The 17,046-nt window shown below is 41.0% G+C and overlaps 4 protein-coding genes across 7 annotated transcripts in view; all 4 read left to right on the top strand.

The window, feature by feature from the left end:
* Window positions 1–17,046, top strand: part of LOC114470587 (protocadherin alpha-C2-like) — a 171,065-nt gene that overhangs the window by 80,673 nt on the left and 73,346 nt on the right. The window lies entirely within an intron of this gene.
* Window positions 1,557–10,114, top strand: LOC114471494 (protocadherin alpha-8-like). The gene is made up of 3 exons (XM_028460334.1): window positions 1,557–3,062; window positions 6,697–8,910; window positions 10,109–10,114. Exons 1-3 carry the CDS (start codon window positions 1,557–1,559, stop codon window positions 10,112–10,114), a joined length of 3,726 nt encoding a protein of 1,241 aa, XP_028316135.1.
* LOC114470588 (protocadherin alpha-8-like) lies at window positions 10,129–12,624 on the top strand. The gene has a single exon (XM_028458850.1). It carries the CDS (start codon window positions 10,216–10,218, stop codon window positions 12,622–12,624), a length of 2,409 nt encoding a protein of 802 aa, XP_028314651.1. The 5' UTR covers window positions 10,129–10,215.
* LOC114470590 (protocadherin alpha-3-like) lies at window positions 13,977–16,504 on the top strand. Its single transcript, XM_028458852.1, has one exon. The coding sequence runs from the start codon at window positions 14,108–14,110 to the stop codon at window positions 16,502–16,504; it is 2,397 nt and encodes a 798-aa protein (XP_028314653.1). The 5' UTR covers window positions 13,977–14,107.

The following is a 17,046-nucleotide window of genomic DNA, read 5'->3' as shown; positions in this document are numbered from 1 at the left end:
AAACATTTTACCATTAATGTTTTGCATTCCCTGAATGATCACAATTTTGGACTTTAAAATTAAATAAATAAATAGAATTCACGCTTAAGGATTTTTTTTTTTTTTTTTTTCAGAAAAGAAAGAGTAAAAAAACAGATCAGGAAAATGATTTATTAGGTGTTTTTAAATAATTGTTAATTAAATAAGACAAACTGTTTCATCAGGCAGATATGTTTTGGGATTGATAAAAACAAAAAAATCTTCATTATGAGTTTAAAAGTAGCTCCAACTACACTTTAAAGTGAGATGGATCATACAGCCAAGTACATGTAATGTTTGCAAAAAAAAAAAAAAAGAAAAATCGTCAAATAAACCCAAATGTTAATTAGAATAATAAAATTCACCCATCACATATAGAGTATAATAGTGTGATACTAAAGAAGTAGTTTGAAGTTTACCTTTTGTCCACATAGGGGCGTAATAGACCGTGCCATTTCAGTTAGTTATTAAAGCAGCAGTCTCCTCCCTGAAACAGATGACGGTGACGATTTTTCCAGGCTTTATAACAAAGGAACGGAGGGTGAGGGGGAAAGAAGCTTCGTTTGTTCTCCTTAGGCTGCTGAGAATTCACCAACCTTGATATTTCCAGGACCGGGGTGGTTGGAATTACATTTCTACTCTTCAGATTGGATTTTATCATGTTTTTCAAAGGCAAAACGGGTTCTTTTTGGACGTGTACTGCTTTCGTGCTGTTGGATTACTGCTTGCGAGCGGTGGCTCATGGGCAGCTCTCTTATTCCGTCTCAGAGGAGGTAAACCCAGGCACTTCGGTCGGAAATATTGCCAGGGATTTAAACATTAATATCCAGGATTTAGAGACACGTAAATTTCAGATCGTCAGTGCAGCAAAAAACACATATTTTGAAGTAAATTTAAGAACAGGATTTCTCTATGTGAATGAAAGAATAGACCGAGAGGGGCTGTGCGCAAAAGCCAAAAACTGTGTCATAAATGTAGAAGCCGTAATCAACGATCCCTTGAAGGTTTATCGATTAGAGATCACCATTACAGACATTAATGATAATGCGCCTGTGTTCTCAGAGCATTTACAAACGCTGGATGTTGCAGAAAACACTTTACCCGGTGTGAAATTTGGACTGATTGAGGCTACAGACATAGACGTCGGAAAGAATGGGCTCAGCACTTATAAACTGAGTAATAATGATTATTTCAGATTAGACATACACAAAGGAACGGAGTCTGTGTCTGCAGAGTTAGTGCTGCAGAAGCAGCTGGATCGCGAGCGAGACTCAGTAATAAAGCTCACACTGACTGCTGTAGATGGAGGAAACCCTGCAAAGTCAGGAACGTCACAAATCATCATTAACGTGTTGGATGTTAATGACAACTATCCTGCTTTTACTAAATCACTATACAAATTTCAAATCAATGAAAACTTACCAGTCGGGTCAACTGTGGTGACTCTAAATGCAACAGACGCAGATGAAGGCCTAAATAAAGAAATAGAGTTCTCCTTGAGGAAAAAAGGACAGGATCGTGTCTTAGATTTATTCGAAATGGACAGTGAAACTGGTGCTATTTCAGTTAAAGGTCAAATTGACTATGAAGAAAATCCAGCCTTTGAGATTCACGCACAGGCCACAGATAAAGGCCAGCCTCCGCTGTCTGCTCACTGTAAGGTGCTGATTGAAGTGATAGATGTAAATGATAACGCTCCTGAGATCATGGTGACCACCCTGTTGCACACAGTCAAAGAGGACACAGCAGCTGGTACAGCTGTGGCTCTTGTCTCCGTGCTGGATAAAGACGGTGGAAGAAATGGAGCCGTAAATGCTGTCATTGTTGACAAGTCTCCTTTTAAGCTAGATACTAATTATAAGCATTATTACTCGCTGGTAGTTGATGCTTCGCTGGATAGAGAGTCAATGTCAGAGTACAATATCACTATAGTGGCCATGGATGAAGGGAGTCCACCTCTGTCCAGCACCAGCGTAGTCCGTGTTCAGGTCTCTGACGTCAATGATAACCCGCCAAAATTCTCAGAGTCTTTAATTAATGTGTATGTAAAAGAAAACAGCCCAACAGGAGCTGTGGTAAAAACACTCACAGCACTCGATGCAGATGTAGAAAATAATGGCCAGGTGAGCTACTCGCTTTTAAAAAGCCCTATAGACTCATTACCGTTATCTACCATGATAAATATAAACTCAGAGAGTGGAGACATCATCAGCCTGCAGTCCTTTAACTTTGAGGAGCTGAAGACGTTTCAGTTCAAAGTTCAGGCCACAGACTCTGGTGTTCCTCCGCTCAGCAGCAACGTGACTGTAAATGTGTTTATTCTGGATGAGAATGACAACAGTCCTGCAGTTCTGGCTCCTTATTCTGAGCACGGCTCCGTTAACAGTGAGAGCATCCCATATTCTGCTGAAGCAGGATACTTTGTGGCAAAGATCAGGGCTGTAGACGCAGACTCTGGATACAACGCGCTGCTTTCTTATCACCTGTCTGAGCCCAAAGGAAACAACCTGTTCAGGATCGGAACCAGCAGCGGGGAGATCAGGACTAAGAGGAGGATGAGTGACAACGACCTGAAGAGTCACCCCTTGGTGGTGCTGGTCTCTGATAACGGAGAGCCCTCCCTCTCAGCTACTGTGTCCATTGATGTGGTGGTGGTTGAAAGCTCCGCTGACATCCAGACTCAGTTCAGACATGTTCCCATAAAGGAGGACAGCTTCTCTGACCTCAACCTGTACCTGCTGATCGCCATTGTGTCGGTGTCGCTCATCTTCCTGCTGAGCCTCATCAGTTTAATAGCTGTCAAATGCCACAGGACAGACGGCTCTTTCAGCAGGTACAGCGCCCCAATGATCACCACCCACCCGGACGGGAGCTGGTCTTACTCCAAGTCCACTCAGCAGTACGATGTGTGTTTCAGCTCAGACACACTGAAGAGTGACGTAGTGGTTTTCCCCGCCCCGTTTCCACCTGTAGATGCAGAACTGATCAGTATAAACGGAGGAGACACTTTTACCAGCACTCAGACTTTACCCAACAAAGAGAAGGTGAGTCCATAGTTTGCTGTTGCTCTACATGCTGTGCTTGCTAATTTTGCAATAAGATATACATTTTTCCAAACCCCTTTAGATGTTGCAACCATTCAGTTTTTAATGCAACTTCAAGCTTATTCTTTTAAAAAGATGATCCTCATCAGTTTTCCTGAGAGATAATTTTCCACCATTGTGTAGTATGACGTGATCTCTTTCAATCTTATATTAAACGTTGTACATAACCTTAGTAGACCCTAGGTTCCCAAAGTAGGGTACGGGTACCCCCAGGGGTACTTAAATTGCCATATATGGGTATGTTAATAAAAATCGAAACAAGGTGACAACATTGGAAACTAGAATATGAATTGACAAGGAGTCTTCATGCATTGCCATACAATGGTTTCATTAAGACTGACAGAGAAACAATCTAATTAAAAACATGCAAATCTGATGAGAGCTATATTTGCTTTGCACTAGCCAAACGTGAAAGACGCCCTTTGCTATGATGTAGTTGTGTGATAGTGAATTTTCAGCTTTGACGAACATGAAAACAAACTATAGGACTAAACTTTGAATGGAGAACAATTAAATACTCAGACTGTCTCAAATTCAGCCAAACATTGTAACATTGTATTGAGTTGTATTTCACAGTTTCAGGGTGATCGATATGTTGTATTACTGCTATATGTTCAATCAACAAATATTTGATAGATTTATTTTTCCAAAATGTTTTGATTGTTTTCACTGAAAATGCCGGTAGGAAAATTATTAAAATAAACCTAATAATTCTGAATGAGAGTTTGTATTGTGTGCTTACAGATATTATTATTATTTTTATTATTATTATTATTATTATTATTATTATTATTATTATTATTATTATTATTAGTAGTAGTAGTAGTAGTAGTAGTAGTAGTAGTAGTAGTAGTAGTAGTAGTAGTAGCAGTAGTAGTAGTAGTAGTAGATCAAATCTATCACAATAACAGCCTTCTACCACCTAAAGAACATCTCCAGAGTGAAAGGTTTAATGACTCAGAAAGATCAGGAGAAACTGGTCCATACTTTTATCTCCAGCAGACTGGACTATTGTAATGGTCTTCTGACAGGATTCCCCCAAAAGAGCATCAAACATCTACAGCTGGTTCAGAACGCTGCAGCTCGGGTCTTAACAAAGAGGTCAGAGCACATTACACCAGTTTTAAAGTCTTTACACTGGCTCCCAGTCAGCCTCAGAATAAACTTTAAAGTTCTGCTGCTGATGTATAAATCTGTGAATGGGTTTGGTCCAGAATACATCAGTGACATGTTAGTCAGGTATGAACCCAGCAGAGGGGTATTCCATGAAGGAGGGTTAACAAACTGTGAGTCTATCCATAAACTCTGGGTCAACATACCCTGCGATGGGAAACTCTGGGTATCGGATTCCATTACAGCTGGTATGAAGTGGGTTAGTCAAGGCTAAGTATGTAAACCTTGGGTTACTTACGTGCACGCGCGCGATAAAAAGCCATCATCAATGGATCGAAGATGACACGAGCTGCCATGACAACCAAACGGAAGAGAGTGATTTATTCACCCTAATGAGTGAAATAAGCTGGTGTTTGAGGAATATGAGCCTGTTCTAAAGGTGCGTTCAGTCTTCAGTGACAATAGTGTCTTAAATCACCCGTAATTAGTCACTTTTTGGTCACTTCATCACTTTATTGCTTCAGTGACGTGACGAACGGTAAATAATATGAATAAAATGTGTCTGATACGTGGCAGCGGCATTTTTATTGTAATATTGTCACCAGAGTCATCTCAATGTCCTAAAAAATGTCATAAAAAACACTGAAGCGAGACGCGAACCATCGCTTTCAAACGCAGCGTCACAATTCACTGCCCCATCATATCTTCAAATACGCATGTTCTACAGATTTAACTGCATAACAATATAAAACAACAATCGAGCCTTAAAAGTGGATTAATTTAAATTGTCATCTCCCCCTTTACATTATCCACAGGTTTGTATTCAGAGAACTTTACTACAGACGTCAGTAGATGTTTTAATGCAGATCAACCTCTCAGTGACTTTCACTAAATAATCTGTATCCACAATGTTCTAAAGAAAACTACGTTCGCACAAAAACAAAAAAAAAAAAGTAAAGCAACACAACATTAGTAATGACGTGAGCACGTCTGCGGTGTGTAAAAACCTGCCAGCGACCAGGTTTAGTTCACGGACAATGTTTCCATGGTAACAGACTCAGAGAAGAACATACCTCGCGTTTAGGAATGGGATACTCAGAGTTTCCCTCATTTGAGCCTGAACATACTCAGAGTATGAACATAACCCGCTTTATGGAATACCCCTCAGGTCTCTCAGATCTATGGACACAGGTCAGATAGTGGAGACCAGAGCTCACAGTAAAACATGGCGTTGCTGTGTTTAGTTATTATGCTGCAAAGAAGCTGTGGAACAAACTGCCAGCAGAGCTGAAGTCAGCATCTAATGTGAACATTTTTAAATCAAAGTTAAAGGCACTTTTTTTCTATACTGCATGTGGTTGAGAGAGAGATTTTTGGTCTTGTTGTTGATGTCATGTGTTTGTTGATGATTTGAATTGATTTTACTGATGATTTTAAATGTTCTTATTGATTTTAAACAAATGATTGTTTTATCATGTAAAGCACATTGAGTCGCCTTGTGTATGAAATGCGCTATACAAATAAATTTGCCTTGCCTTGCCTTGCCTTGCCTAGTAGTAGTAGTAGTAGTAGTAGTAGTAGTAGTAGTAGTAGTCGTAGTAGCATTTATAATACCTCAACAGAATTGGTAAAAATCTGAGACACATTTAATATGATGGTGCTACATTGTATTTGACGTTACATTGCTAGCTTTTTTGTTTGTTTGTTTTTGTTTTTTTAATGCAGGGGTAGGGGGTACATGGCTTTAGGGTGAATATATGAAGGGGTACGGGGCTGTGAAAATTTTGGGAACCACTTTATTAGAATACATCAAAGCTTATCAAGTGACTTAAAAATGTAATATATTTATTTTTTCCACTTTTTGTCCTGGACTGTTATTGTCTGAAATGAGTTGAGACTAACGTTGACGTTGCGGTGCTCTCCATGGTGCTGATATCTACACTTTCAGGAAAAATGGCGTTTATATGAATACAATTTAGATAATATTGTAAAGTAATGTGAAGTCAACATAGCAGTACTATTTTTTTATACAAGACTGGACTAACAGAAACTGCCACAAGGCGGCAGTAGAGACCATAACTTGTTGTCATGCTGTAACGTGCAACGCCCCTGGAAAAATCACGCACAGCTTTATAACAAAGAGAGAGAGAGAGAGAGCACCAGTACAATGCGACAGCTGCTCGTGTAGCATCGTCTGAGAGGGAAGAATATATCTATTAAGTCTCATTGCTTGTGGAAGGATTCCGTTTGAGTGTTTCATGTGAATCTGAGCTGCATTCTTATGGAAATGGTGATGTTTTTACCGAGCAGAAAGTGCTTCGTTTGGATATTTTTCCTGCTCCTTGTACTGGATTACTGCTGGGATAAAGCGTCAGGACAGCTCTCATACTCGGTTTCAGAGGAGGTGAACCCAGGAACATTTGTGGGGAACATAGCAAAGGATTTACACTTAAACGTGCAGGATTTGGAGTCTCGGATGTTTCGGATTGTTGCTGGATCCAAGAGAAAATATTTCGAGGTAAACACAAAGACTGGGGCTTTTTACGTGAGCGAGAGGATAGACAGGGAGGAGCTGTGCGCGAAGGCTGTGAAATGCACTATGAACATCGAGGCGGTCATAAACGAGCCTTTAAAGCTTTACCGTATCGAAATTGACATTGTAGATATTAATGATAATTCACCGTATTTTATTGATAAATCCCAGAGTATAGACGTGGCTGAAAGTACGCTGCCTGGCCTAAAATTCCCATTGTTGCAAGCCTATGATGCAGACGTGGGGGGAAATGGCATTAACACATACAAGCTGAGCTCTAATGAACATTTTAATCTCGCGATAAGTAAATCAGGTGAAAGCGTTAGTGCTGAATTAGTGTTGCAGAAAGCTTTGGACAGAGAAAAGGAGTCACTCATCAAGCTTATTCTGACGGCCGTAGATGACGGAAACCCCCCCAAATCTGGGACATCAAACATTGTTATTAATGTTTTAGACATTAACGATAACGCGCCTGTGTTTGAAAAATCACTGTACAAAACTCGAGTGTTTGAAAATGCGCCAATTGGCACCACTCTGTTGATGTTAAACGCTACAGACGCAGACGAAGGAGCGAACCAGGAAATCACTTACACTTTATATTCAAAAGAGCAGGATCACATACTGCAGACTTTTCACTTAGACCCAAACACAGGCGCTTTGACAGTTGAGGGACATGTCGATTTTGAAGAAAACCCCGTGTTTGAGATTCGTGCACAAGCCAGCGATAGAGGCCATCCTCCTATGTCCGCTCACTGTAAGGTGTTAGTGGAGGTGGTGGACCTGAATGATAACGCTCCTGAGGTGACGGTGACCTCTCTGCAGAACACAGTGAAGGAGGACGCTGAAGTAGGGACTGCGATTGCACTCGTGTCAGTGTTGGATGCAGACAGTGGCAGTAACGGTGAAGTGCATTGTAGGATAAATGAAGGCGCACCGGTCAAATTAGAAACTAATTACAAAAATTATTATTCTTTGATAGTTAATGGTCCATTAGACAGAGAGGAGACTGCAAGCTATAATGTGAGTATCACAGCGTGTGATGGAGGCAAACCCTCACTTTGCAGCACAAATATTATAATCGTTCATATTTCTGATGTCAATGATAATGCACCGCTTTTCTCGCCGCCGCTTATAAACCTGTATGTTAACGAAAACAGCCCAGTGGGAGCAGTTCTAGGTAGAGTGTCAGCATTTGATGCTGACATGAATGAAAATGGCCAGGTTGGATACTATTTTCTAAAAAGCAATATATACTCATTACCGTTATCTACCATGATAAACATAAACTCAGAGAGTGGAGACATCGTCAGCCTGCAGTCCTTTAACTTTGAGGAGCTGAAGACGTTTCAGTTCAAAGTTCAGGCCACAGACTCTGGTGTTCCTCCGCTCAGCAGCAACGTGACTGTAAATGTGTTTATTCTGGATGAGAATGACAACAGTCCTGCAGTTCTGGCTCCTTATTCTGAGCACGGCTCCGTTAACAGTGAGAGCATCCCATATTCTGCTGAAGCAGGATACTTTGTGGCAAAGATCAGGGCTGTAGACGCAGACTCTGGATACAACGCGCTGCTTTCTTATCACCTGTCTGAGCCCAAAGGAAACAACCTGTTCAGGATCGGAACCAGCAGCGGGGAGATCAGGACTAAGAGGAGGATGAGTGACAACGACCTGAAGAGTCACCCCTTGGTGGTGCTGGTCTCTGATAACGGAGAGCCCTCCCTCTCAGCTACTGTGTCCATTGATGTGGTGGTGGTTGAAAGCTCCGCTGACATCCAGACTCAGTTCAGACATGTTCCCATAAAGGAGGACAGCTTCTCTGACCTCAACCTGTACCTGCTGATCGGCATTGTGTCGGTGTCGCTCATCTTCCTGCTGAGCCTCATCAGTTTAATAGCTGTCAAATGCCACAGGACAGACGGCTCTTTCAGCAGGTACAGCGCCCCAATGATCACCACCCACCCGGACGGGAGCTGGTCTTACTCCAAGTCCACTCAGCAGTACGATGTGTGTTTCAGCTCAGACACACTCAAGAGTGACGTAGTGGTTTTCCCCGCCCCGTTTCCATCTGTAGATGCAGAACTGATCAGTATAAACGGAGGAGACACTTTTACCAGCACTCAGACTTTACCCAACAAAGAGAAGGTAGGATCCTTTAATTGCAACTCCAGTGCATTTTGTTCTAAATAACTGCATTTATTGATGCTTTTTTAAAATTAACACACTCGTTATTTTTATTCAAGATTGGTTTTGAGCTATCCTGTATAGCTTTTTTGAGTGTAACTTTGGGCTGTGTAAATATGTGCTGTCCATGGTGCTGAAAGTGTAGTTAAAAATAAAGAGAATATATTATGAATTAGATGAAAAACTAAATATCATAACACTAGACGTAAAATTCTAAAATGTTATATTTAGCTCATCCTAAATTGTGACAGTATCTGATGATTGGATGTTTCATTTTCAAATTGATTGTTTTTGTATTTGTATGCATTCATTTCATATTGCATTAGTTGTATTTGAGCACCCAATGGAGCAATGTGTGGTTTCATGCCACCAAATAAACCTTTCACGCTTTTAGACAAGGCAAATATTCAATCTACCATTCAAAGAGAAACAATGCTTTGGCCCTATATTTATTAGGGGTTGTCAAGTCTCCTAATCTGTCTACGGTTGCTTATGGGAATTATAGCGTTGTGCATAATTTCCCGCTACATCTTTTTTACTCTGCCATGGTGCTGCTTTGCTTGGTTTTTGCAACTGCTCACACAGGTTGTTTTAGTATAGCTCTATTAAAAAAAGACATTATCTCACAATTTCAGGTTTGCATTCATCAAACTAATGTTAATAATAGCTTCTCTTTATTTGTTTTGTGATGAAATTGTCATCTTTTTTCTATAGAAAGGTGTGGTGGAATTGAAAATTTTAGTTTGATTTTTTGTTGAGCATTCATGGAGTAAACAAACCCATTTTTTTGTTGTAATAGCCAACATGGTCATTCATTTCTCTTTTTACAGATCAATTGTTACCGTTCCGTCTTTTTTTTTATTCAGTCAACATATTGAATAACTGTTTTTTGTTTTTTTTTTTAACTTTTTACAGGAATTTTACCTTAAAATCAGATTTGACTTTTAATAGTCTACGTATGAGAAATTGATTTTATTATTCACAAATAACTTTTAGAGACAAGTGAATTGTTGATTTCATAATCTTACTTCATGAGTTATGTCTTTAAAATACCATAAGAGGGCGCTGTCGACCTTCAAATAGAACGGAGAGTAGTTGTGCATTTTAAACCATCCCAGATTAAAACCCTGACGTTGTGACGTTCCGCTTCCACACAAAGGAATGAGAATACACTGAGATAGACAGGAGGAGGTGCTCCATGTTAGGGTTGTTACATGAGCAGAAAGAAACGCTTTGGTCACATTCCAAAATCACTGAACCTGTTTTATGTCTTTTTCTCTCGACTGGATTATGTCTTCTCTCACTCGGAGTACTGCAGCGTTTTTTGTTGCCGTTCTGCTGTTGGATTGTTACTGGAAGCCGGTGTGCGCCCAGCTCTCATATTCCATATCGGAGGAGGTGAAACCAGGGACTTCTGTGGGAAATATAGCCAAAGATCTGAACCTGGGAGTGGAGGAGCTGGAGACTCGCATGTTTCAGATTGTAACCGGAACGCAGAGGAAATATTTCGAGGTGAACCTTAAGACGGGTGTTCTCTTTGTTAACGACCGCATAGACAGGGAGGAGCTGTGCGCAAAGACGCTCAAATGCACCCTGAGCGTAGAGGCCGTCATAAACGCTCCGCTGAAGCTTTATCGCGTAGAAATACATATTCTAGATGTGAATGACAACTCTCCGACATTCAGCGCGGACTCACAAAGCATTGAAATAGCGGAAAGCACGTTACCGGGGACCAAATTCCTCGTCCTGTCAGCTTTTGACGCGGATGTAGGAAAAAACGGGATCAATACATACAGGCTGAGTGCTAATGAATATTTCTCTCTTTCCGTGCACAAAGGCGAGAGCGTGTCTGCTGAGTTAGTCCTCCAGAAACCTTTAGACAGAGAGAAACAGCCTGTTATAAAGCTCACTTTGACTGCAGTGGATGGAGGGACACCGCCTAAATCTGGAGCATCACAGTTAATAATTAGAGTTTTAGATGTTAACGACAATGTACCAATATTTACGCAATCACTTTTTAAAACTAGCGTCAGTGAAAATGCGCAGCTGGGTACGTCTGTAATTACAGTAACAGCTAATGATGCTGATGAAGGTCCAAACGGGGAGATTTCATACTCACTAAGCAGCAAAGACCAGGACCACGTTCTGAATTTATTTCACATCGATGAGCACACAGGATTACTGACAGTTAAAGGGAACATTGACTTTGAAGAGCACTCAGCCTTTGAAGTAAGGGTGCAAGCCAGTGATAACGGCTATCCTCCCATGACAGCACAGTGTAAGGTCCTGATAGAGGTGGAGGATTTAAATGACAATACACCTGAAATAACCGTAACCATGCTCAGTAATACAGTGAAGGAGGATGCTAAAATAGGCACCGCCATTGCGCTTGTGTCAGTCCTTGACAGAGATGGTGGAAAGAATGGAATAGTTCACTGTAACATTAAAAACAGCAGTCCATTTAAATTAGAAACCAATTATAAAAATTACTACTCTTTAGTCACGCAGGAGCCTTTGGACAGGGAGACTAATTCTTACTTGAATGTGACAATTATTGCTACAGATGATGGAGTCCCAGCTCTCACTAGCACGAAGGATATTGGCGTTTATATTTCTGATGTTAATGATAACTATCCTGAATTTTCAGATGCTTTAATCAGTGTTTACTTAAAAGAAAACAGTCCAGTGGGAGCTGTACTCAAAAGGGTTTCTGCAGTTGATGCAGATATTGAGCAAAATGCCCAAGTTAGCTATTCAATTATTGAAAGCAACCACAATTTATTACCGTTATCTACCATGATAAACATAAACTCAGAGAGTGGAGACATCGTCAGCCTGCAGTCCTTTAACTTTGAGGAGCTGAAGACGTTTCAGTTCAAAGTTCAGGCCACAGACTCTGGTGTTCCTCCGCTCAGCAGCAACGTGACTGTAAATGTGTTTATTCTGGATGAGAATGACAACAGTCCTGCAGTTCTGGCTCCTTATTCTGAGCACGGCTCCGTTAACAGTGAGAGCATCCCATATTCTGCTGAAGCAGGATACTTTGTGGCAAAGATCAGGGCTGTAGACGCAGACTCTGGATACAATGCGCTGCTTTCTTATCACCTGTCTGAGCCCAAAGGAAACAACCTGTTCAGGATCGGAACCAGCAGCGGGGAGATCAGGACTAAGAGGAGGATGAGTGACAACGACCTGAAGAGTCACCCCTTGGTGGTGCTGGTCTCTGATAACGGAGAGCCCTCCCTCTCAGCTACTGTGTCCATTGATGTGGTGGTGGTTGAAAGCTCCGCTGACATCCAGACTCAGTTCAGACATGTTCCCATAAAGGAGGACAGCTTCTCTGACCTCAACCTGTACCTGCTGATCGCCATTGTGTCGGTGTCGCTCATCTTCCTGCTGAGCCTCATCAGTTTAATAGCTGTCAAATGCCACAGGACAGACGGCTCTTTCAGCAGGTACAGCGCCCCAATGATCACCACCCACCCGGACGGGAGCTGGTCTTACTCCAAGTCCACTCAGCAGTACGACGTGTGTTTCAGCTCAGACACACTGAAGAGTGACGTAGTGGTTTTCCCCGCCCCGTTTCCACCTGTAGATGCAGAACTGATCAGTATAAACGGAGGAGACACTTTTAACAGCACTCAGACTTTACCCAACAAAGAGAAGGTAAGATGATTCAGCGTCACTGCTTCCTCTGGTTTTGATCCTTCTATTTGATAGCTTTTGAACTTGTTCAATGTGTTGGTTAAATCTGCTGCTCAATATTTATATACAATCACAATCTAGCAATATTTGTGAGTGTTATAAGGTTGAATCTTGTGCACTTGTTGCTCCCCTGTTCTTGAATTTTACCTGTGGCACTGTCCATCACTGCTGGGCGATATATTAAGATTCAAGATATATCGACTTTTCTATTTTGGCGATTTTTAAACTTACAATATCACCTTTATCAATATATATACATTTTTATTTTTGTAATTTTTCTGTTTAAATAAAAATTGAAAGCGCTGTTAGATGGATTGCTGAGTGTGTCTTAACCCAGTCCTTCCCCTAAACAACACTAAAAAACTCATTCACACATGCTGTCCCTTATAGGAGATAAATCCCAAAGTGGCACATTTTGTGCAGCTGTTTTGTCAATAAATGTGCTGTGTGGCATTTTGTATCAGCAAATTTAACCCAGAATTGTTTTTCTGGTCAGACTTCATTTTAATTCATGTTATTAAGATTTATATTTTATGGTGTCATTTTGAGAAAAAAAATATCGAGATATGTTTTGGTCCATATCGTCAGCCCAGCTCTCTTGTCCATGGTATTTAACCTCATATATAGTGTCCTTTATTTGTCTAAATGACATGCAATAATCATGCCTTTGAGTTTTTTAGATATTGTTTTTTTATGGGAAAAATGTAAATATTGTTTTGGCTACTGTTTAAATAATATTGGTTGTTTAAATCACTTTTTTTTGCTCATGTACCCCCTCTCACTCATTTCTTTAATCCAAGTACCCCCTATGTCTGACTACAACATTTTGCTCAGAATACTTTGGAAAAACAATAGAACATAATGATGGAAAAAAAAACGAGTGATAACACACCGGGATTCGTAAGCTGGAACTAATTCTAATGTACAGTACACAAGGTAGAATGCACCACTAACAGAATTATAGTGCTCATCTTAATTTGAGTTTTTTTTATCATGAAATTGGCTTCCATCATTTTTAAATACTGTAGACTTACAGTATGTTGCTTAAATCTTGTGCTTTTCCGTGACAGAATTGTGAGAATTGCGCAATATGTACTGTTTATTTACTTTAGTGTAGTTTTGGGTAATTTTTTTGCTTGCATTTGATTATTTTTCTGTATTTAATTAATTTGAGCTCTTGTGTAAGTTGAGGCGTGCTTGTGCAGTTCCCAAATAATCCACACAATGGCGCTCTAGACCGTGAAACTGAAACGTTTCCCCTCCTCCAGGACGGATAAAAAGGTATCAGGAAAGGTTTTTTTCCACAAAGAGACACAGAGAAAAGAAAGGAGCGGCACGATGAACCGCTAGTCTATTACTACCAAAGGAAATATCTGTATTTATCACTTCTCGTCTCATGGAGTAAAACTGTCCGTGGATACATTTTTTTTCCCCTTCACTTTTCTGTGGAATAATGTCGCCATCAAAGAGCAGGACGTCTTTTGCCGTGCTGCTTGTGTTTGTGCTGTCGGATTGTTCCTGGGAAACAGCATCGGCCCTGCAGCTTTCTTACTCCGTTTCAGAGGAGGTAAATCCTGGGACAAATGTCGGGAATATCGCCAAAGATTTAAACCTACGTGTCCAAGATTTAGAACCCCGTATGTTTCAGATTGTGGCATCTAAAAAGAAATACTTCGAGGTAAACCTAAAGACTGGATTTCTGTATGTTAATGAGAGGATTGACAGAGAGGAGCTTTGTGCGGATGAACATAAATGCACTACAAGTGTGGAGGCTGTTGTGAACAGCCCGTTAAAGCTTTACCGTGTGGAGATAGAGATCAAAGACGTGAACGATCACTCACCCGCGTTTAACACCAAGACTCAGACATTAGATATAGCTGAAAACACGCTCCCCGGTTTTAGATTTGCGCTATCTGAGGCAAGTGATGCAGATGTGGGTGAAAATGGGGTTAGTACATATAAGCTCGGTCCAAATGAATATTTCACCCTGTCTACTAATAAAAGAGGAAGCAGTCCATCTCCAGAGTTAGTCCTGCAGAAAGCATTAGACCGCGAAAAACAGCCCAATGTGCTTCTTTTGTTGACTGCAGTAGACGGAGGATCTCCACCTAAATATGGCACGTCTGAAATTGTAATAAACATACTTGATAATAATGATAATGCGCCAGTATTTAGTAGTACGCTTTACAAAGTGGGAATATTGGAAAATGCCCCAATTGGCACTGTAATATTCACCTTAAACGCTACGGATGCGGACGAGGGAACAAACAGTGAAATTATTTATTCTCTCCGCAGTAAAGATCAAGATCATATTTTGAATACTTTTAATATTGATCCGGATTTGGGCATCATTTCAGTCAAAGGTAAAATTGACTACGAGGAGAGAAGGGCTTTCGAAATCCGAGCTGAGGCGAGAGACAAAGGCCAACCGCCCATGTCAGCCCACAGCAAGGTGCTGGTGGAGGTGATCGATGTAAACGATAATGCGCCTGAGATTACAGTGACGTCTATTCTAAACACAGTGAATGAGGACGCTGAGGTGGGCACTGCTATCGCTTTGGTCTCACTCCTAGACAAGGATAGCGGCAAAAATGGAGAGGTTAAATGTCAGATAATAAATACAGTTCCATTTCAATTGGAAACGAATTACAAAAATTATTACTCTTTAGTTGTAAACGGGCCGCTAGACAGGGAGATGACCACTGCCTACAATGTCACAATAACATCCACTGATGAAGGAATTCCTCCACTTTCCAGCACAAGTTTTATTACTGTGTATCTGTCAGATGTTAATGACAATGCACCATATTTTTCCGAATCATTAATTAACATTTATGTGGAGGAGAACAGCAAAGTAGGAGAAATCATTAAAACTGTAACTGCTGTCGATATTGATGTCGACAACAATGGTCATGTGAGCTATTCGCTTTTAGACATTAGCAGTAAGTCAGTGCCCCTCCCTACCATGATAAATATAAACTCAGAGAGTGGAGACATCATCAGCCTGCAGTCCTTTAACTTTGAGGAGCTGAAGACGTTTCAGTTCAAAGTTCAGGCCACAGACTCTGGTGTTCCTCCGCTCAGCCGCAACGTGACTGTAAATGTGTTTATTCTGGATGAGAATGACAACAGTCCTGCAGTTCTGGCTCCTTATTCTGAGCACGGCTCCGTTAACAGTGAGAACATCCCATATTCTGCTGAAGCAGGATACTTTGTGGCAAAGATCAGGGCTGTAGACGCAGACTCTGGATACAACGCGCTGCTTTCTTATCACCTGTCTGAGCCCAAAGGAAACAACCTGTTCAGGATCGGAACCAGCAGCGGGGAGATCAGGACTAAGAGGAGGATGAGTGACAACGACCTGAAGAGTCACCCCTTGGTGGTGCTGGTCTCTGATAACGGAGAGCCCTCCCTCTCAGCTACTGTGTCCATTGATGTGGTGGTGGTTGAAAGCTCCGCTGACATCCAGACTCAGTTCAGACATGTTCCCATAAAGGAGGACAGCTTCTCTGACCTCAACCTGTACCTGCTGATCGCCATTGTGTCGGTGTCGCTCATCTTCCTGCTGAGCCTCATCAGTTTAATAGCTGTCAAATGCCACAGGACAGACGGCTCTTTCAGCAGGTACAGCGCCCCAATGATCACCACCCACCCGGACGGGAGCTGGTCTTACTCCAAGTCCACTCAGCAGTACGACGTGTGTTTCAGCTCAGACACACTGAAGAGTGACGTAGTGGTTTTCCCCGCCCCGTTTCCACCTGTAGATGCAGAACTGATCAGTATAAACGGAGGAGACACTTTTACCAGCACTCAGACTTTACCCAACAAAGAGAAGGTAGGATATTTATAACTTTGTGTTTCTAAAAACAAATTGCAGACTTTTTTTAAAATTGATTTTCCAAAAGCTGTCATGTTTTTTGCATGGTTGACATGTTTCAATAAGTTTCATCACCTCACTGTTCAGATGAAGCCTCTCTCTGAATAGGAAAAAGTGACAAATGACTGTGCATTGGTAGCATTACTATCCCACACTTCATTGATCGTGGGTTAGAGTCTTATTGGTGGCCCAACCTCTTTTTTAAGACAGGATGCAGTAGCTTAAATACAGGGCAGGCATTCATTTATATTAGATGTTGGAACATTATTTTTTTTCATATATGTTTTACACAAAGTAGTTCAGGAAAAGTGCAGACTACTGCTAATCATCTTGTGTTTTAGTTGTTGTCGCTTAGTTTGCATATATTGTAACAGAGCAAAACTGTTTCCCCGCTGTTATAGGGTCCATAGAAAAACATGCTTGATTATTATTATTTGTATAATGCACACATTTTGCAAGGAGGGTATCTGGTCCTCTTTGACTGTTGGAATTATTTGCATTTATGATTCATAAAT

This window comes from Gouania willdenowi, chromosome 10 (assembly GCF_900634775.1).
Source record: "Gouania willdenowi chromosome 10, fGouWil2.1, whole genome shotgun sequence".
In the NCBI taxonomy this organism is placed as follows: domain Eukaryota; kingdom Metazoa; phylum Chordata; class Actinopteri; order Blenniiformes; family Gobiesocidae; genus Gouania; species Gouania willdenowi.
The sequence above is the reverse complement of the archived record's forward strand: the minus strand, read 5'-3'. Positions and strand labels throughout refer to the sequence as shown.

Bases quoted from the DNA above. Each gene is read 5' to 3' on its own strand.
- LOC114471494 (XM_028460334.1), top strand. From the start codon at position 1,557: ATGGACAGTGAAACTGGTGCTATTTCAGTTAAAGGTCAAATTGACTAT. The intron at 3,063-6,696 runs GTGAGTCCATAG...TTAAACGTGCAG, and splicing joins CTTTACCCAACAAAGAGAAG to GATTTGGAGTCTCGGATGTT.
- LOC114470588 (XM_028458850.1), top strand. From the start codon at position 10,216: ATGTCTTTTTCTCTCGACTGGATTATGTCTTCTCTCACTCGGAGTACT.
- LOC114470590 (XM_028458852.1), top strand. From the start codon at position 14,108: ATGTCGCCATCAAAGAGCAGGACGTCTTTTGCCGTGCTGCTTGTGTTT.